This window comes from Lepidochelys kempii, chromosome 3 (assembly GCF_965140285.1).
Source record: "Lepidochelys kempii isolate rLepKem1 chromosome 3, rLepKem1.hap1, whole genome shotgun sequence".
In the NCBI taxonomy this organism is placed as follows: Eukaryota; Metazoa; Chordata; order Testudines; family Cheloniidae; genus Lepidochelys; species Lepidochelys kempii.
Genome location: NC_136382.1, coordinates 60,408,049 through 60,429,467, shown reverse-complemented (window position 1 = coordinate 60,429,467; position 21,419 = coordinate 60,408,049). Strand labels below are relative to the sequence as shown.

The 21,419-nt window shown below is 39.8% G+C and overlaps 1 protein-coding gene across 1 annotated transcript in view; it reads left to right on the top strand.

Moving 5' to 3' along the window:
* Positions 1-21,419, top strand: part of COL12A1 (collagen type XII alpha 1 chain) — a 130,396-nt gene that overhangs the window by 39,958 nt on the left and 69,019 nt on the right. Inside the window, 12 exon segments of the mRNA XM_073336466.2 lie at positions 4,076-4,345; positions 6,165-6,431; positions 11,189-11,378; positions 12,460-12,581; positions 15,564-15,713; positions 15,797-15,916; positions 16,601-16,765; positions 16,939-17,085; positions 17,794-17,933; positions 19,335-19,464; positions 20,628-20,773; positions 21,062-21,191. Of these exon segments, the coding sequence (XP_073192567.2) occupies positions 4,076-4,345; positions 6,165-6,431; positions 11,189-11,378; positions 12,460-12,581; positions 15,564-15,713; positions 15,797-15,916; positions 16,601-16,765; positions 16,939-17,085; positions 17,794-17,933; positions 19,335-19,464; positions 20,628-20,773; positions 21,062-21,191 (1,977 nt within the window).

The following is a 21,419-nucleotide window of genomic DNA, read 5'->3' as shown; positions in this document are numbered from 1 at the left end:
GTGATGCCTGGGGCATCCATTCCAAACAGGGGAGAAAAGAGAGAGGACTATGCTGATTCTGTTGGCTCTGAGCCAAACCCACCACCACCAGCCAGTACAACCACCATCTGCTTCACCACCATGCCCTTACCCTACCTTATTGTGAACAGTCTTTCTACATTATCTGGCTAGCCTGTTGTAAGCAGCAGAGATATTAAGGTGTATGAGAATCCTTCTTGTTGGAGCATTTAGCTATTAAGATTCTTGACCATTTAAACAGAAGATCAGAATAATTGCTCAGATACGTTAGTATTAGGCAGCAGTGCAAACCCCTATGACAGATAAATAGTAGATAAGCAGAATTACCGTGTAATCTGCATACTTCTACTTCTCCAACAAACTAAACATGGCTAATAGGTATAATTGTATGCCTACTAGCCATTACATTATACTGGTAATGTTGCTGAACTTAAGTATATTTCTAAACTCCCAACGTAGCAGCTTAGTTAATGGAATCTTAATAATTTAGGACTTTGCACCACATCCTAAACACAGCTGCTTCTCTCTCCCACCTCCAGGCCCATAGACACTCGTAGGGTAGCTTCTTGTGAAAATAAGATCTGCCTACAAATTAGCTCGCACATGAGGTGCAAATCAAATTAGTGTGTTGTTTTAGATAAATGTTCTCAGTTGCAGTATAACATATTAAAAGTCTAATTTCCCTTAGTTGGTAAGATGTCTTGTCAGCAGTTTCCAGCTATTGAAGTCAAATTTTTCCATTTAGGCCTGGCAGATTGGTAAGAAGCCCAAAGTTTATTTTTATTCAACAAAAAATGGTACTTTAGTTCCATACGATTTCTGTTTTCTTTCCAGAGCTAACAGTGTCGGTAGCTGGGCTTGATTACACTCCATTGCAAAAAAATTATTTTCTTCTGCTATTTAGTGGCACATATAATAATTTAATAATTGGTTTAAATATGCAATGACTGTTGCAGTGTCTCCAACACATCATTAGCCATACTGTCCCAGAGTTATTTGCTGAGAATTGTGTGGTGGTAGCAGATAGTTTAATACTGAAATCATATTGTGGCAGAGACTTGATTTGAAGTAGTCCATATAAAGTGACTTGTATATTTATATTACATTAAAAATATGGAAAGAGAGCTTTTTACTGTGAAACATCTGTGCATTCTATCATGTTGGGTTTTCCATAATATTTCCATTTGGATTATATTCAGATTTTTTATTGAATGAAAAAGCCAAGGGTTGGGAGCAGAAACTTTAGAGTAGACAGAAAATTGGTGTAATTTACTTTTGAAGACAAATCTTTTTTCAGTCTTCCAGGAAAGTTACTCTTTGGGATCCAAATTCTGCCCTACTTAATGGACTGAAATCAGTGAGTTTGCATGGAGTGTATATTAGGATGAATCTGGCCCTTTTAGCATAACGGGATAAAGTTACACTGAAAGATGCAATAGTGTAGTTATTTTTCCTTATGACAGTAAATAATTCAATATTAACAAAAAGCTGGATATTAAAATGTTATTTATGCAATCAAGAGTGCCTGTGTGTGTGTGTGTCAGATTTAGAGTGGCAGTCTAGAAGGATTGAAGGAATTTGTGGTGAAGTTTGGATGGGAAAACCAGTGGTCGCCAGAGAAAGGTGATGAGATAGCCAAGGGACCCTTGTCTGGATCACATACTAGTAATGGGTTGGATTTAGAAAAATAAGATTGTACAAGTGTATTCTGTTTATTAAAGATATAACCACTAACAACATTTTAATAAAATCCTAGCAACTGTGTCCTTTCATCAATAAGCCAAAATGTAATAATTGTTTCACTGATTCAGAATTAATGGGAGACCATGTTTATTTAATCCATTGATTATTGCTACAACAATATCATTCAAACCTTCAGCCTTTATACAAGTAGTCTTACCAACTCCAATGGGATTCAGCTCCCTCCATACATCTGAAGACGTGGGTTTTTTATCCACGAAAGCTTATGCCTAAATAAATCTGTTAGTCTTTAAGGTGCCACCGTTGTTTTTGTGGCTACAAACTAACACGGCTACCCCTCTGATATCCAATGGGATTGTGTGTCTCGGATCAGGGTTTAAATAAAGACAGATGCATAGCAATATTAAACAATGGTATATAAATTGGGACCAATTTGCAAACCCTTCCAGGCACAGTTCTGCATTGAAATCAGATCACAATTATAAACCCCTTGCCTGATAGTATTTGCAAAGATGAGCGTGCTCTGTGAAGGTTGGATTAGGGTTGAAACTTCCCCAGCATTCAACAAAGTTTGATTCTGGTACTATGGCTCTTGGTCAATCTCAAGTATATTAGTGGGTACTTGTCATTGTGGGTAAAACTTATCTGTGGTGTAGAGGGCTGGCTCAAGGCCATCCTCACTGCTTAAGCCATGAACAGCGATTGGTTTGGGGGAACCTCTTGCTAAGCAGCCACTCAAGGGAGCCATTGCAGCCCTGCTCACTGCAGGAAGGCCTTAGGGAGATCAGTAAGGAATTCCACATAGAGTACACATCAAAGTAGGCACTGCATCTGCGCGTGTAGGGATTTTTTGTTTATAGCTACAACTTTGCCATTGCATAAAGAAAAGAAAAAACAAAAACAAAAACACCCTAGGGCTCTAACCATTCCAGTAGCATATTTTAGCTCACATTAATAAGTATACCCAGATGTCACACTGAACTCAGCAAACTCCATAGACCTAATCCTCCAGGCTGTTTCATCAGTTTTAAACCAGTGAGCTCTATGAAAGTCAACAGAGTTATATGGGCATGAAACTGGTGTACTAAAGTGAGCATCAGGCCTCTCAGCTTACACCTTCTTGATTATACAGACTAAGGAGCTGTTTAGTGTGCTCCAAGAAATGTGAGGAGAACCAGCTATGAAGAATAATACTACAGGAGGCTGGCAAAACTTAGTACAGAAAAGACAGTGTCTCCAGCCTACAATTACTACACTTTATGTTGTAAATACATGACATATTAGTTGTAAATAGATACAGTGGGGGAAGTTGACAGGTATATTCTCACACCATTCAGGAAGATGGGTGCTGGTAGCAATGATAGCAGCCAAATCTATAATTCTCAGGCACAGGAAAGAGAAAAGGGCTGAAAACAATGACAGACATTTCCTAAATGGGGAAAACCTGTGTGCAGTTCTTAACCTATTACTTTAATAAAGAGGTTATGGAAATGGAAAGATACAACAAAGAAGAACTGGAATAATAGAGGGACATGATTATCCCGCCTGAAGCTTTAGGTGAGCCATGGGTCCAAGTCACACAGGTGTAAATTCCATTGACTACAGTTGGACCCCTAATGTTTCCTGAAAAACAAGCAAACAAAAACTCTTAAGTGTCTGAATTAATCATTCAGTGGAAAGTGATTTATTTCTGGTAAATCCAATAAATGCTACTTGCATAAATGCCCTTGCATCAGTGGCAGAATAGACTTCTAAGAAGGGATCTCGTTGCGGTATACAGACTTATAAAAGGAAGTGAGAGGATAGCTGTTTGGAGGCAGTGTCAAATATAAGGGTAAGGGACATGAACAAGTAAAGAAAGGGTGAAGGACTCAAGAAATTTAGAAGGATTTTTTTTCACACAGATTTAACATCAGGAAAAAATTACCCTATTTCATTATTTGCCTATAAATGAGTTACGTGAGCTTTTGGGATGAAGATGGATTGTAAGGCATAATTGCTAGTTTGGAAGACAAAACTAACCTAGATTAACTGCAAAGCACTGAAGCACATGCTTAATTTTAAGCATGTGAGTAATTCCATCCCTGTTCAGCGAAGTATTCAAGATCGAGTGTCTTGCTGAGTAGGGTTGGGATTGCTCATGTATTTAAAGTTAACCCTGTTCTTAAGTGGTTTGCTGAACAAAGGCCTTAATCCTCCTCATAAAAGAATGACTGTATTTCATTTGAGCTGGTGTTCTTGTGAACATTTTAATTTTATTCTATGAGCATTTTATTTTTCTGTTCCTATTTTCGCTGTAATATTCGGTAGCTGTGTCTCAGTCATAGTCCCTCTCTTATGACTTCCTTTCTTGCAGACCGTGGCTCACCTCGTGATTTGGTTATTAGAGACATAACTGACACTACAGCGGGACTATCTTGGACAGCAGCTCCAGGAGCAGTTCGTCGTTATAGAATAGTATGGAAATCGCTCTATGATGGTCAGACTGGGGAGAGCACAGTTCCTGGAAATGTAATAAATACTGTGCTGGAAAATTTACAGCCAGAGACTAAATATAAGATTTCAGTCTTCGCTTCCTATAGCAGTGGAGACGGAGCTCCTCTAGAAGGAGAGGCTACTACTGAAGGTAAGTGCAGTACAGCATAGCCACCCCAAAGAACAGCCTAAATTCTGACCTGGGGATATTGTGACATTATTATCCCACACATAAACTGTTGATACTCCTATTAATGCAACTTACATTGACAAGAGATTAGACCTTATTTTTTATTAACCCCTGCCTTAAAAAAACCCAGCCAAACCCTTGCCCCTCTCAACTCAATGAAGTACTTTGAGAGGTACGTTGTTTTTGTGGCTACAAACTAACACGGCTACCCCTCTGATATCCAATGGGATTGTGTGTCTCGGATCAGGGTTTAAATAAAGACAGATGCATAGCAATATTAAACAATGGTATATAAATTGGGACCAATTTGCAAACCCTTCCAGGCACAGTTCTGCATTGAAATCAGATCACAATTATAAACCCCTTGCCTGATAGTATTTGCAAAGATGAGCTTTGCAAATACTTTTTTTTTTCTGAGCTATGATTATTTATAATCATAAGTCATTTATATCTCATGGAACCATATTCAGCTACTTTTATTCACGTTAAATTATACCCTACTCTGCAAGGAATCTCATTGAAATTAACGGGGTTACTTAGAGAGTAAATTACAGTTCAACGTGAGTCAGTGTGGCAGAGTCTGGGGATAGTTCCTGGGGCTTTGTGGGTTGGAGGGTGTGGTTGTTGGGGGAGAAACAGGAGGAACAAAGTGGCCAGGGTAGAGAGAGAAGTCAGAGTTAATTCCATTGGGGTTAGTTAATTTTCCTGCCCTGTGATTTCTTCCTCCCAGGCTCAGGTGACTGGGTTTGAAGTTGGCTGCATCTCTTACTCACAGTTCTAGATTTTTCTTATGTGACAATCACTGCATAGTATTAATCTTCCTAATGTTACAACTGTTTGAAAATGAACAGACCAGAATGGAAAGACTAGATGAGCCTTGCGGTCCCTTCTAAGCCTATGGTTCTATGACCAGTTCCAAATGCTGAGAGAGGTTATTCTAGCATTCTGTGGAATACCTCTCAGTGAAGTGAAAACTGACTCTGACTCTGGCGTGCCAAGAAGGCTCTGCCTTGTCAAAACCTAGGGTGGCATGCCCAGCTGACAGCCAGTGCCAGACATGCCTTCCATTTCACTTCAGGTTTTTTATTTGACAGTGTTTGCTACAAGGCAGGAACATGACTTAAGAAGCCTGGGTGTTATTGCCTGGAGAGTGAAACTGAAGTGCTTTATAAGACATCCACACTTTTCAGAACTGTTACTGCCTTAAGATTAGTGGTGGGAGGCTCACAAAAGATTGGGCTGGTCTATTTGTTTGGAGGTAACCACCTAATAGTTTGGATGCTTGTCAGTACCTTATCAGAACTATCTGAATCTCTTTGGTCTGAAAAAGTGGGCTTCACAGGGAGTTTTGCCCGAATAAAAAAATCCCCCTCCCCCCCAAAAACATACAAGTCATGTCTGCAGGATTTGGCCCTTTTTCACTAGCATTTGGAAGCTGAACTCATTATTTAAACAATAAGTTACCAAAAATGATGTTTTACTATGTAGAACTCCTTTATTATGCTGGATTGCTGTGTTACATGAATTGCTCATTTTTTTGCTCTGTGCTGGAAAGCATAGTTATCTAAGTATAGCTGTTGTGTTAATTTACTCCAGTGAGATCAGAAAGTTTTCATGGTAGGCTCTTAGAAATGCAAATGAACTCCTATTTAATGATATGCTGTAATATGGAAGGACAAATCACAGATGATATCAGTAGTGCTGAATGAATGTGTAGATATCTCTGTGCATGTTTTTATGTGACAAAATAAATATTTATCCATATTTTTACATTGAAAAGTGTCACCAAATGCCAGGAGGGTGAGAGTAAACGAAGAGACAGAGAATTCAATGAGAGTTACATGGCAGCCTGCACCTGGGAAAGTTGTGAGCTATCGTGTAGTTTACCGACCAGTCAGTGGAGGAAGGCAGGTGGTTGCAAAAGTACCAGCTACTTCCACAACTACAGTGTTAAAACGACTTCAGCCTTTAACCAAATACAACATCTCTATTATTCCAATGTATAAATCTGGGGAAGGAAAACACAGGCAAGGAGAAGGAACAACAGGTATGTATTATATATAATTAAATTTGAATAAATAGTAAAAAGCTTATGATTAAAGGTATTGATTGTAGGGGGGTAGAAAAGCAATTGTACAGTAAGTAGACAAAGTGTTAGCTAATTCGTGATCTGCCAAATCTCCAAGAACAGGAATTAACAAAAAATTGCTAAAGGATTGGCTTGGAGTTGGGACTGTTGAAAATGTTACCTGTGTCATGGCCTGACTGTTGCCTCCTGCTATTTGAGGTTGGGGTATACCACTTTTGTTAGAGCAGCAGACCTGTTCTGGTGGCTGGTCCTCAGAAGTCAATGGGAAATAAGTGTTTCTGGACAGTTCTGTGAGAGAACGTTGTTCCTTCAACAGACCACTTCTCAGTGGTTTGTTAGGACTTTGTAATTTGTCTTTGGTTCTCAGGTATTCTTTAAATGGTTGCTAGGTATCTTATTCCTTGGCATTGTCCTCATGGGTCGTCTTCTTCATATGGCTGACATAAATATAGAGCAACAACTATACATGTACATTTAGATGGTTACGTCAAATAATTGCATCTGAAGTAGCAGGGTGGTGATGTCTCCTTAGTATTCACGAATCGGGCATTGAGTGTTATATGTTGCATAATCTGTTCTGGGTGACCACAGTCGCACTCTGGAGAGTCTTTAATTTTCCATTTGTGCAGCAAGTATCTGCATCTGCCAAGGTTTGTGCAGGTGTGATGTAGGATTGCCCATGAGCTTTGTGGGAGATTGAAGCCAGGGATCTTCTGCGTCAGGTCTTTCACAAAGTGTTTGTTTGTGACTTCTTGTGAACTGTATTGGGCTTTCCAAGCTTCATCTGGGTTGAAGTTGCATTGTTGAAGGGATGTTAAATTGTTAAATGCATGGGTCCATGAGGCTTACATGATTTCCAGCAGTGGTAAGGGGCGTTGTTAAGGCCTTGGTGGATGGGAAGATGTTCATTTTCCATGATCCTCTGGAATTCCCAAAGGGTCACGGTATCATGGTGAATGGATAGGGGAGCAATGTGTGACAGCACTTGCAGCCAAGGTTCCGGGGTTGACTTGAGAGTTCCAGTGATGCACCACACTGCAGTGTTCAGCTGGACATCAACAAGTTGAGTATGGCTACTTCTGGTCCATACCGTTGCACAGTACTCAGATACAGAATACCCATGGGCCATCGCTGATGTCCTTAACACTGATGCTGATGGTCCCCAGCTTGTGGTTGCCAGTTGCTGTACGAGGTTGACCCTTGTCTTTGTCTTGGCAGCTCCCTTCGTGGAAGGTTAGTATGCGATCTAGTGTCACTCTGAGATAGGTCAGCGTGGGGTCATATCACTCAGTGTTGCTGCAGAAGGTCACTTTCAGGGTGTGCTTAGTGTTCCTGTTATCAAGATGGAATGCAGTGACTTGTTTTGTGAGGATTTGGCCTCATCAGTGACCATGGTTTACAATGATCTGCAGTAGCTAAAACAGGAGGGAAAGTGACTAGAGGACTACCCATGGAACTCTGGCCAGGGATAAAGTAGTCTGTTGAAGGAACAATATTTTCTCTCAGAGCCCTTTAAAATCAACACACCATGCATTAAGCCTTGGTAAGGGGATTTGTTTTGAGTAGTGGAGAGCCTCATTAATCTGATCTGCCCTCTTTCTGATACAAGTGCTTCCTTTTGCAAGGCAATTGTCTGGTGCTTTGCAGAGAAAATCAAATGGATTTGGATTTAATTGTGTTCTGCCGTGGATGTAGGGCAATATCTGAGAGATACAAATGTTACAACTTCTCTGCTTCAATTGCGGCCAGTGTGGCTCACTGGGGTACTAGAGTCATTGTGAGCACATTGTGCCACAACGTGCACTTTGGACCCATCTCATGCTTAGCTGGTGGTGCTCAGGGACGAAGAAATGTGTCCATTATTGGTGAAGATTGTGAAAATTTTGGTTAGGAAAGGCAGGTTGCTGGCTTTTATTAAGAAAGTGCTTGTAAGGCTGTCGCTTGACACTAGTTAGCTATTGTCAAATGTCTAGCTTGTAAGCCTTGGTTATGGTTATTGGGAAAGTTGAGGTGAGATAACTGTCAGATATCCAGCTGCCTAAGATCTCCATGGTCTGTGTTAACTGTGGTACAGACAAGGCTATGACACAGAGACTGCACAGGCATTGTAGTAGGTGATCTCCTCCTGGTGGTGGAATATCTATCTGACTTACCTGTGAACTCAAGTGAGAGTAAACAGGTCTTCCCTCTCAGTTTTTAGATGGTTCTGCATAATAGCTCTTCTGCTTCAAGGACTGCCTCATGGGATTCTGGACAGCTCCATCTTGTCCCTCTTCTTCTTCCACATGTGTATGAGGTTTATTAATATAAAATAAAAGGTAAATAAAACACAAAATCCCAAAACAAAGTCCATTCATAAATCCACACAACCAAGGTTTCTCCTCCTCCTTTCCCAGGCCTTTCTGCTAGGGATCATTGCATTCCCTCCCCTGCTTGGCCAGGGTCTCTCCATGCCTGGGGAGTTTTCCTCACTCTCTGCATACCGTGCCACAGATTCCTGCGCTTTCCCCCCTCTTTATACTGGAATCACCTGATTCCTCTCAGGTGGGGCTCATCCTGTAATTAAGGTTGACTTAGCCCCAGGCTCTTCAGCTCATGGGCAAGCCAGCCTGTTACCTATCTGATTAAGGCGTTTCTGCTGAGCACCTTACCCAATGCTTGGTAATGACTGGGGTATGAACAGCTAGATAGCTGAGGCTCCAGCTGGACAAGGCAGGTGTCATTTGGCTAGGATGAGGAAGTAACTGGAAGAGGTGACAAGGTTATTCATGATCCCTTAAGCGAGGCGGACCACCATTTGTTAGCTTCTGCCTTACATGGTGATATCCCCAGCAAGCCACATGGCCAAATAGACAGGAGCTTGTGCCTGTGCTTTGCTTTCTGTTCAAGAGCTATGACCATGTATTGCCAGCAGTTATAAGTTATCACACAGCTCCTTCTAAGCAAGCACTTTTATTGTTAAGGTAAAAGCATTTCAGAGAAAATGTATTAAAACAATACAAGAACCTACACACATTCTAAAAAGCTTACCAGAGGTCAACCCCAATTCCAAACTAAGATGCGATTGGTGTCAGTTCTTCAAGACCCACAACTGGGTGTTTCCTGTGGTTGCAAGTTCATCCATCATAGATCCTGAGCCAGAATGAAAGTTGGGCAGATCAGCCATTTCTTTGTACAGCTTGGGCCTTGATCTTGGCCTTTGGTAACAAATAGTCAGCAGAAAATGACCTTCTCCTCAGTGTGTAGCTTCAAACAGCTGGGTTAGTGTATAATTGGAATTGGGGAATTCTCATGAACAAATTGGAGAAAGTCCAGAGAAGAGCAACAAAAATTATTAAAGGTCTAGAAAACATGACCTATGAGAGAGGATTGAAAAAATTGGGCTTGTTTAGTCTGGAGAAAAGATGACTGAGAGGGGACATAATAGCAGTTTTCAAGTACATAAAAGGTTGTTACAAGGAAGAGGGAGAAAAATTGTTCTTTTTAACTGCTGATGAAAGGACAGGAAGCAATGGGCTTAAATTGCATCAAGGGAAGTTTAGTTTGGACATTAGGAAAAACTTCCTAACTGTCATGGTGGTTAAGCACTGGAATAAATTACCCAGGGAGGTTGTGGAATCTCAATCATTGGAGATTTTTAAGACAAACACCTGTCAGGGATGGTCTAGATAATACTTAGTCCTGGCATGAGTGCAGGGGACAGGACTAGATGACCTCTCAAGGTCCCTTCAAGTCCTATGATTCTATAATTCGCTGATTAACCTCTCCCTAGGGATTCCCCAGGAAATCCACTGAACACTTACTGTCCCCAAAGTCCATACTTGTCTGGCACATTTTTAGTATAATTTTTTAATTCCCTCATCTCACATCTGTCCCATCTCCCCCCCCCCCCCGAGAGGTTACATAGATTCCTCGTCCACAATAACACACAAACTTAATACAATAAGGTCTTTCAAGGACTATGCAAGAAATTGCCATGTCTGTCACTAATGGGACCACTTGTTTGCTAAGCAGTGTCTCTTGCCCAGGAGCACATGACACCAGTACACTCTGATCTGAACTGGCTGCCTGTTAGTTTAGAAATAGTAAATCTCTAAATGGCTTAAGACCTTCACCTACATGAGACACTGGCTCTCTCCCCTGTGCCACATTGCCTTCTGAGTATAAAAGGAGGGGTCTGCTGGCAGGGTATTTTTTATGAAGGGCCTCAACTTTGGATTTTATTCCCCTCCTTGGTGTGACTCAAATAGATTTGTTAGTCTCTAAGGTGCCACAAGTATTCCTTTTCTTTTTGCGAATACAGACTAACACGGCTGCTACTCTGAAACCTGAATCTTTTGACCTTCAGGACATGCTGCAAGGCCTGTCTCTTTACCCTGAAGGAGGAAGAGGCCTGAGAAGGGCTGGTGGTATTTGTGGGTGAGGGCTGTTGGGCTTGTTTTAATGTCTGGTTGGTAATTTTCTCATTTTCTGGTTTTGGATTGAGAGGAAGCATATGATCTTGCCTCTCATGGCTTGGTACTAGTGCTTATGCCAAGCAAAGCCAGCGTGAGCCCGGAATAGGTATTTTTAAAATATTGTTTTAAATTGAAAAATACACATACAATTAATAACCAATGGCAGTTGTACATGGGTTTTTTGCAGTAGTATTTATTAATATTTTTCATATACATAAGTGATCTAAATTATGGCTTTTTCCACTTTGATCTTTGCAGCCTCTCCATATAAACCACCCAGAAACCTGAAAACGTCTGATTCCACTATGTCAAGTTTCAGAGTAACTTGGGAGCCAGCCCCTGGGGAAGTGAGAGGTTACAAAATAACTTTCCATCCGACAGGAGAAGATAGACTTGGAGAACTAATTGTTGGGCCATATGACAATACAGTTGTATTGGAAGAGCTTAGGTATGGCTAATAATTCTTTTAAATTTGGTGTTAATAGTTTAATCATTAGAAATAAAACGGCTCAGGTTATGAACAGTTCTACCATCCCTTCTTTACAGCAATGTGTTTATGAAAAAAGTATGTATTTTTCACAAAGATACCCCCTTTTCCTTAGTTTTAATGCTATTGTAGGTAAGGCTGCATTAAGGCCACAATGATACAGAGGCTGGCAGGTAGGACAGAGTCAAACATAAGTAAGAAAAACCTTTAAGGGCCATGGGCTTCCAGGGCATTGTTATTCAACCTCAGAAAGGCATCTGTAAGCATGGATTCCGATGTTCTGTCTGTGATCTCACTGGGGCATGAGAGAGAGAAAGATGGTGTGCTTGGTACTAGGAGCAGTTTTTTCTAAAGAAATTTGAAGCTAAAACTGTTGCAGTCTAGTTCAGTTCTGGATAGAGCTCTATGTGCATTATGGGGAAGAGCCAGAGATTTAAAGATACAATTCTGAGCATGTCATACTCCTACATCAGCACTGGGAATTGCATGGGAGCATCAGGAATTGTATTTGTGTCAGTTGGGCATGCTCAGAGTGGCACCATTAAAAATCTGACCTCAAATGAACAAACTATGGTATATAGTTACAGATCTGGAACCAGATACCCAGCGGGTATAAGGCGGGAGAGCTCCATTGGCTTCAATGGAATTACACCACATTATATCAGTTGAGGTACTCAGGGCTTTACATTTCTGGACCTTCTCCTCTATAGAAAAAAACTGAGTAGTTATCTTTAATGTAACGAAGGACCAAATCATGAATTCCTTAGTTCCTCACTCAGATGCTGCCTTAAGGAAAACTCTCACTGAAGTTCGGAGGTATGTAAGCAAACACAGACATATGGATTTAGAATATGTACTATACCATATAGCATAATATAATAATAGTCACTATAGAAACTGTGATCATGCTTCACATGTGAGATATCTAAAAAGCAATCAAATCCACTTTAAAAGGTCTAGTTTATTTATTGGTGAAACATTAGCATTTAGCTGACCAAATTGATTTGACATATCCATGTTTTGTTTTTTTTTACTCTTGTAGGGCAGGCACTACCTATAAGGTAAATGTTTTTGGGATGTTTGAAGGAGGGGAGAGTGCACCACTGGTTGGCCAAGAAATGACCACCCTTTCAGATGCTACTGTGATGCCATTCTTACCCGGAGGTAAACCTGATCACATTGAGGCAAATGGAATAGCTGTCTTTTGTTTTTTAATGTTTCACATAGTTTTAGCATTTCCCTGTCACTTTTATCATAAGATACCACAATACATTTAACTAACAAACATTTATTTACAGGGTTTGATGAATAGTAAAATCTGTATCCTCAGGTATGCCAAAATTCATGAGTACAGTTCTCCTCCACTTTTATTAAAAGGTCACTTCTGTTAAGCAGCACTGATTAGTCGAGACTAGGTTCACTGTATTTAGAAGCCATACATACTTATGTTCACTCATACAGGGCCAAATGCTTGAGAATGCTGCCCTCATAAGTGAGTTGTGCGCACAGGGTGAAATACACCTCTGCACAGAGAGCCAGGACAGGGCCTATCCACCACTTAGCATCCTTAAAATAGGTCTTAAGTGGGCATAGGCCTTTTGTTAGTTGTCTGCGCAGGGGTGAATTTCACCCTGGGGTATTGTACACAGGACTGAGGAACAATGCATGTAATGGCCAAAGGAGCTACTCTCCCTGTGTGTGGTATTGGGCCTGTGTATCTGGATTGACTCATATTGTCCACCGTTCCCCATCTATGCCCCTGGAATCATGCGTGCTGGGGGTGCTGCTGCACCCCCTGGCTTGAAGTGGTTTCTATTATATACAGGGTTTATGGTTTGGTTCAGTGGCTCTCAGGACCCCCACTATAAAAATTGTTCCAGTGCCCCTGCTTGGAGTTGAGCTCCAGTTTGTATAAAGAGTGACAATCAGTTTGCGAGGGACCTTGCTTCCCTTTACCCTACTGTGCTTGTGCAAGCCATGGCATTTCTTCTCCATTTCAGGCCTGGCATGCCCCGCAGAGAGGGACAGAGGGTTTGGCCCTAAGTATCTACTGTAGAAGTCTATCCTAACCTCTGTCAAAGGTCTCTCAGAAATGAATTTGATAAAAACCTACTTTAGGCTGCCAAACATGATGATCAGACAAAGATAAATTCTTTTTTTCCCTAGCCTTTTTAAAGATACTTTTTTTATTCAGTGCCCTCTTTGAGCAACATGTTATGGAAAAATAATACTTATTTATAGAACATTTATCAACAGCAGTTAGAAAATGCTGATGATGTCCTTCAGTAAGTAGGTTTTAAACTATTTTTGGATTGCCAAAAATTGAAGTACACAGCTCCCTTTTTTTGTAACAGGTAGGCAGAAAACCCTAATCTGTTTGCAATTACAAATGTTATTTACAACATAGCAGTGGCTGCTGGATTTGAAGAGGTGTTTACCTATGTGGAACTAGAAAAATGGTATGCCTGAAATATAGTGCCTAAGGGAATTTACTGACCTTGGCCAGAAACTCTATCTAATACTAGAGGGTAAAATTGAGAAAGGTGGCACAGCAGCATGCTACCAGTGAAACGGGAGACAAACTAGTAATTCTGGCAGAAAAATAATTACACCAGGCATATTTTATGATGTTTATATTACTGCAGCCACCATTCCTTCCTACAGTGTTATATACTGTAAGCTAAAATGTTTTTGTAGTGCATGGACTAAAGTCATGGTTACTGGGAAAAATGAAATTTGTAGCTGGGAAAGTAAATTCTGTGTGCAGTGATATCCTGTATATTTGTTTAAATAACAAAAATTAATAAAGATATAGTGCCTTTGCTAGACTTTTCAGGTGTGGGATTATGGGATTTGGAAGAAAAGTAAAAAAAAAAAAATGTAATTGGTTAAAGGTACATGAAGCTTCATTGGTGAACATATGCATGCACAGTTTTGATCTAACAAGATTTTACTTAAACTCTACTCCACAAACTATTTGTATTGTCCTGATTAAAGACTAGATCTATATTTTCTATGCAGAAGAGGATCATGCTTTTAAACCCTCAGGTACATCGAGTAGTTAGGAGTCTACAGTATTGGATCAATTATGTGGAACATGTGAAATCACAATATCTTTCAACTGTGATGAGTTTGGCTGATTTTTCTCAATGGGATTTCTTCCATATAAAGACCAGAAGCTATGATGGCAAGAAGCCAGAAAATTTGCAGCTGGTAACTCAATCTCCAAGAAAAGAGAGAGAACAAGTGTTTTTTTTTTCTTTCAAATGACTGATAATAAGATCATTTAAATACTTGTATCTTTCTGCTTTGTATAAACGTTCTGTGATTTCCAATATGATGAAACTGAAATTATTCATATTTTTATTCCATAGTTTGTAAACTGAGGGTATCTGAGATAACTTTCTTCCTTTTCAAAACATTGCAGCTTTGTATAAATGTTTGTTTTTGTCATTTCTATATCTCTTGACTTGTGTATTTGTTTGCATATCTTCTTCTAAGTTATGTTCTCTCTTTCTTGTTTTACATGTGCAAACTTCTGCACCATCTATATTAATTTATTTTATTTCACTAAAAGTTGAGTGATGTTGCTTACCTGAATATGTTAATGATATATACTAATTATTCCATTGTATAATTGAAAACAGGACATTAGGTTAGCCCCTGATTCTAGACTAAAATAATGTAAATCTGGATCATTTGAAAATGCTCACATATTTTAATTTTTGCGTTTAGTTCATTCAAAATATAGGGCTATACCACTGCCAGATTAGTCATTATCTTAAACTTCTATTCCCTCAGGAATCTGAAATAAATTTATTTTCTATGAATAAAGATCAAGTGAGGTAAAGCCTATCATAGTAGGGAAAAACATTTTCATTAATTTTGACACGTTAGAAGAGGTCCATCTAGGAGGGATGTGTGTATGAGGAAATGAATAAATCTTGTACCATGGAAATAATTCATGAATAGTGGATCAGTAGCTGGTATTGACAGGCGACAGCGCATCAGTGGATAACACTAGAAGTACTTCAGTCAGTAACTCAATTCAATGTACATCATGTAGTGTAGAAGAGGGCAGGAGAAAATAAAGTACCTGCATGGATTAATATGGATAACATGTTTTTTTTCTGGTTGGTGTGGCAGGCTTGGAGTGTATTACCAGAGCAGAAGCGGATATTGTGTTGCTGGTGGATGGTTCATGGAGTATCGGGAGACCAAATTTTAAAACAGTCAGGAACTTCATTGCTCGTATTGTTGAAGTCTTTGATATTGGTCCTGACAAAGTGCAGATTGGTAAGTCTTGCAGATATAAAAGGGGTCTGGACACATAACTGTTCCATGACAATGTAGTAATCGAGTGATAATGGCTTTTTCAGCTCTTGCTCAGTATAGTGGAGACCCCAGAACAGAATGGCACCTAAATACTTACGGTTCCAAACAGAATTTACTAGATGCGGTGGCCAACTTACCATACAAAGGAGGCAATACTCTAACAGGTACGTTACCTTCCCTTAGTTTTCCTTAAGCTATATTTAAAAATGTTCTAGTAATTGCCATAAATCATCTGGTCAGTATTATCAATGAGCTCAGCACTGTGCATCATAAAATATTCCCTGCCCAAAGATGCTTCCAGTCTAGTTTGGACATGACTAAAACTGTTCAGACGTACTATAATACGGAAGGTGATGGCACAAGCTTGAAGTGTTGGGAAAGTCTTGCTGAGGTTAGCATCCAAAGGCAAGGGTTCTCTGCAGAAGTGTGTTTTAAGGAGGGATTTGGTGGAGGAGAATTTGGGTGGATAAGGAATGTGATGGATGAAATAATTTGGCCTATGAAAAAAGAGGGGAAGGCAATTCAGTGCACAAGGGGCAGCATGAAGACAAGTGTGGGGATAAAAAGGGGCGGTGTGGTGGGGATTTTGGCAGGAGGGAAGGGTATAAAAGGGAGAGGAGGAAGAATGGGGAGCAGAGATATTGACAAGGGCAGAGGTGGTGCAGGACTTGGTTGGGGAGGATGAGAAGCTTGAATTTGATGTGGAAGATGATGGACAGCCCTTGAAAGGATGTAAAGAGGGGAGTTATGTGGTCAGTGATGGTTATGGTGAAATACATTTGTTTGCCAATAAGGTATATTTTTAATAGTGTACTGTGCTCACCAGTTGCCTCTTTATGTCACATTAGGAATGGCTTTGAGTTTCATCCTAAAAGACAATTTCAAACCAGAAGTCGGATTGAGGCCTAGAGCTCACAAAATCGGTGTTCTCATCACTGATGGCAAATCACAAGACGATATAGTGGCTCCTTCAAAGAGACTCAGGGATGAGGGAGTGGAACTTTATGCGATTGGTAAGTATTGTATGAAGAAATATTGAATGTAGAGATGAGTTTTAAAAGATCATAATAGGTCAATAGTAATGCACTTGAATCCATTGAATGCGATAGAAATGATGTGTTTCGGTGCGGGAGGCTTAGCAATATTACACTTCATTTAAGTCTTGTTTATGTGTCATGTATTTAAGGTATTAAAAATGCGGATGAAAATGAGTTGAAGCAGATTGCAACAGATCCAGATGATACCCATGTTTACAACGTTGCTGATTTCTCCTTCCTCGTTAATATTGTTGATGACTTAACGATTAATCTGTGTAATAGTGTAAAAGGCCCAGGTACGTCTTTCTTTTCAATCAAATTCATCCTCTCCCAGTTTATGTGCTTTAAAATTGGCCTAAAATTCCTTCATTGCTAAGTGGGAACTGTCAAGGCAATCTGCTTTTTCAGCTACTGGCCTAAAGAAGCTGTGCAAGCCACCTGGGATAACAACCATGTTTTTCCTTCACCAGCATTACGCGGCTGTCTAAGCCTGCTTTATTCCCGGGGTCAGGCACATGGGAAAGATGTTGTTTGATGTGTCTCCCCTTATATGGGGAGGGGGCAGGGGAAGGTTCTTTCCTGGCTGACTGTTACTCAACCCAGGAAGAGTTTTAACAGGACTGCACTGTTGAAATGTGAAATCTGGCTGGCTTACAGCTCAGAAGCAAAGCTTAGCCTGGTAAAGAGCCCCTCAAGATTAGAGTTCTCCGTATCAAATGTTAATGTTCAGGGTGGGGTAGGAAGGAGACGGAACTTGCATAGGTCTGTTAGGAAGGCTACTGCCCACAGAGCCACGTAATGATGTGGTGCTGGGCTATCATTGTCATTGCTGTTGTAAGGGCTCCCCCGGTGAAGTGAGGCTTCATTTCAGAAATACCACCAAAGAGCAGCAGTAAATATTTTTTCAAAGCAGTTGAACTTGTGTATTATTCTGAGTTTCATTCCCATCACTGGTGAACTTCCTCATTAATGAGCATCTCCCTTTATTTGTTTCAATGCTATAGGTAGTTTGTCACCTCCCTCCAATCTGGTGACTTCTGAGGTGACACCTCGTTCTTTCAGAGTGACATGGACTGCACCCGTTGACAGCGTTGATAGATACAGGGTTGAATATTACCCTGTTTCTGGAGGCCCACCTCAGCAGGTTAGTACCTGGAGTCTCTGTTCTGATTTTATCTATATGAACAGACTCTTGCATATTGAAGTTTCTCTCATCTAGATTCTGCCAAGACAGCATGGTACCAATTTAAGATTTGTGTTAATCTGAAAGAATGTTGGTTATGTGTGGAGTGACATGAGGTGGGAAAGGACTTCTGTCTCAAAGAGCATGGAGGCATCTTACAAAAGGGGTATATTCCTGGCCACAATAGCAAGTTACATTATTTTTGCTGAGTGTTTCAAAAACCTGACAGAAATGAGGTTCTTACTATAGATGATCTTGGATATTTTAAAATTATGAAACTTGGAGTTTAATATACCTTAGAAAATACTTGTCTATGTTTCCTAGTAATGCCCACTGGTTCATATATCCACAATCAGATGTTCCTTTAATCAAGTCCGTTCATGAAAACTCTCTGACCATATCATCAACTAGGAGTAGTGGCCCTTTAGTACACCTTATTCTGGGTCATGGTTAAAGCAAAAGGTATGGTGGGCTCTACAGATTGTGAGATAGTATTTAGGTTAGGGTCAGAGGGTGGCATCTTGGAGCAAGACTGTTAAATCCATACTCAGATCTGACTCAGGTTTTACTCGGCCAAAACTAGCACTTTCTTCAGGATTTGTTCTTTGGTTAGGGCAAGTGCAGCCGTTCTGGCACATATTGACTTTATACCTTGCTTGTCCAATGGCATTTTATTCTGAAGACATCTTGCTTCTTTTTGGTTGATTCTTGTTGCTAATGTCACTGGGTACAGTACATGTGCTCTACAGGTCTCGATTTTCTGTGGTGCCATACTGTCTAAATTCTATGTCCAAAAACAGGGAAGAAGAATTTGAATATTAAATTTCCAAGCATGTTCCCCATTCAACTGAATAATGTGTAGCACAGGGGTTCTCAAACTGGGGGTTGGGACCCTCAGAGGGTCACAAGGTTATTACATGGAGGGGTCACGAGCTGTCAGCCTCCACCCCAAACCCCGCTTTGCCTCCAGCATTTATAATGGTGTTAAATATGTAAAAAAGTGTTTTTAATGTATAAGGGGGAGGGTCACACTCAGAGGCTTATTGTCTGAAAGGGGTCACCATTACAAAAGTTTGAGAGCCATTGGTGTAGCATAAATGCCAACTATGATAGTAGGGAGTCATTTAAATCTAATTGTACACTGTTACACATGTGTAACCTTATTGAAAACATATGTCTGCCTAAATCCCTACAACTTGCTTTTTCAAACATAATGGGGGCAGAATACTGAAAAGCTAAACATGCAGAAGACTAAGGGATGAATTTATTTATAGTGCTACTCCATTGATGCAAGAGTAATATGCAGCAAGACTGAAGATGACTTTGGTAAATTAAATTAACATTGCTTTTGTTTTTATGTAGTTTTATGTAAATAGAGCGGAAACTACTACAGTTCTGAGAAACCTGAAACCTGAAACAGAATATGTTGTTAAAGTGTTCTCTGTGGTAGAAGATGAAAGCAGTGAACCTCTAAGTGGCACAGAAACAACTGGTAAGTTAGAATTCCAGTGTGAACAATGTGTTTAACAAGTTGCTGTGACACCAATGATAGTCCTTCAGTAGAACACTTATTATTGCAATAATTCTTGACAACATAAAATGGTAGTTTGGTCCTTGAGTTGCCCATATAACCATTCCTGGAAAGTTGTGGCCATAAGAGACAGCTGCAGGGTGGAAATTGTTTGCCCTGACTCTGGCTTCCTTCCAAACTCATAAAGACACTGCTCTACTAGTCCTCTTTGGCCAGAGCCCTGGAGAAACATTCCAGTAAATGATTTATAATCTCAGGGAATATGGTCCAGAAATTGTCAAATACATGCCTTCATTCCATCTGTGCACCACTATATTACACAGATCATTCTTGCTACAGGCAGCCAAAATGTTGTCTCAAATTGACTCTGATTTTAGAGCATTAATGTGTGCCTGGTTCAGAGCAATTACATCAGTTTTGTGCGTATGGGCATAGATTGGCTCATGTTTCCATTATCAGCTGTTCAAATGATTGATAATATGTATGTTGTTACTGAATGCAAGATAGAGTGACATCCTGAGCCTGTCAACATGTTGATCATTAGCAATTCACTTCTGTCATATGTGATTGCTCTACATTAGGCAGGTTATAAATTCCAAATTAATTTATTCACATTAGTGCTTTAAAATTTGAGGTGCTTTTTTACTGTTTATGTAGTTTTTTACAGAGTAAGAAAACTGTATAACAGAGTAAAGAAAATAGATACAAAAATGTTCCCTTTATATGTACATATCCAGAAGCCAGTTACGTTTGGGTTTGATAATCAACATTTAATATTAATTGAGGTAGAACTTCAGAATATTCAAGAATCTTAATATACACTTCAAAATGCAGCTTTGTCCTTTTGGAACAGAATGTTAAAATTTTGAAAATTAGTGTTATAACAGAAAATCCCTGGAAACATTAAAAAAGATATGACTGTTACTAATTCTTTAAGTTAATCACCACTTACAACAACAAAATCTATGGGTTCCTTATTTCACTAACCCTATACCTCCTTATTCCCAAGTGACCTATTCTCTATAGTACTGCTGGATGGTGTATAATGCTAAAAGGCCGTGGAGTAGGCAGAAAAGTAATAAATAAAGTGATTGAATAAAATGAGTAATTTCATATTTTCACAGTGCCAATCCCTACAGTCAGAAACCTGAATGCTTATGACATTGGCTCGACTTCCATGAGAGTGAGATGGGAACCTCTCAGGGGAGCTACTGGTTATCGGTTATTGTATGAACCTCTCAATGCCACAATACCAGCTGTAGAAAAAGAGGTGTGGAAAGTTACCTTTACTTCTCTGTAACTTGTCTCTCCCCTCCGGGTCCCCACAAAAAGCTGTTAGATTTTCAAGGGTATCCCATAATAGTGAGAAATGTCTGGCAGGTATTTATGAAGAGCAGCACATTTACTGGAGTATTATATACAATGACATCAGTCAGGAAGTTGTAAATGTAGCGTAAATCTTGGAAACAAAGTTTTCTCTTTTAATTAAACCATTGTTTGCTTTTTCTTTCCGCTTTCTTTTATTTTTCAACACCTTGCATCTTTCTTTCACGTACAGATGCAAATTGGGTCATCAGTAAATGATGTTCAGCTGGTAGACCTCATCCCCAATACTGCCTACACTTTAACTATTCATGCAGAGTTCGGCGATCTCAGCGGTGACCCACTCACCACTCAGGAAGTGACATGTAAGGGCTTCTTGAATTCTTGCTTTGTTTTATGTTGTATCAGTAATATCTAACTTACATTATATTTTAGGAGCGATGGGTGGGTGGGAGGAGCGGGGCATTTATTTTGTCACTTTCTGTAGTTTTTTTTCTCTAAGTATGGATTTTTCATCGTTGCAAATGTTCTGAAGGGTCATAAAGCCACTTTAACTGAAAATGAACTAAATAATAAAAAAAAACAATATGGCT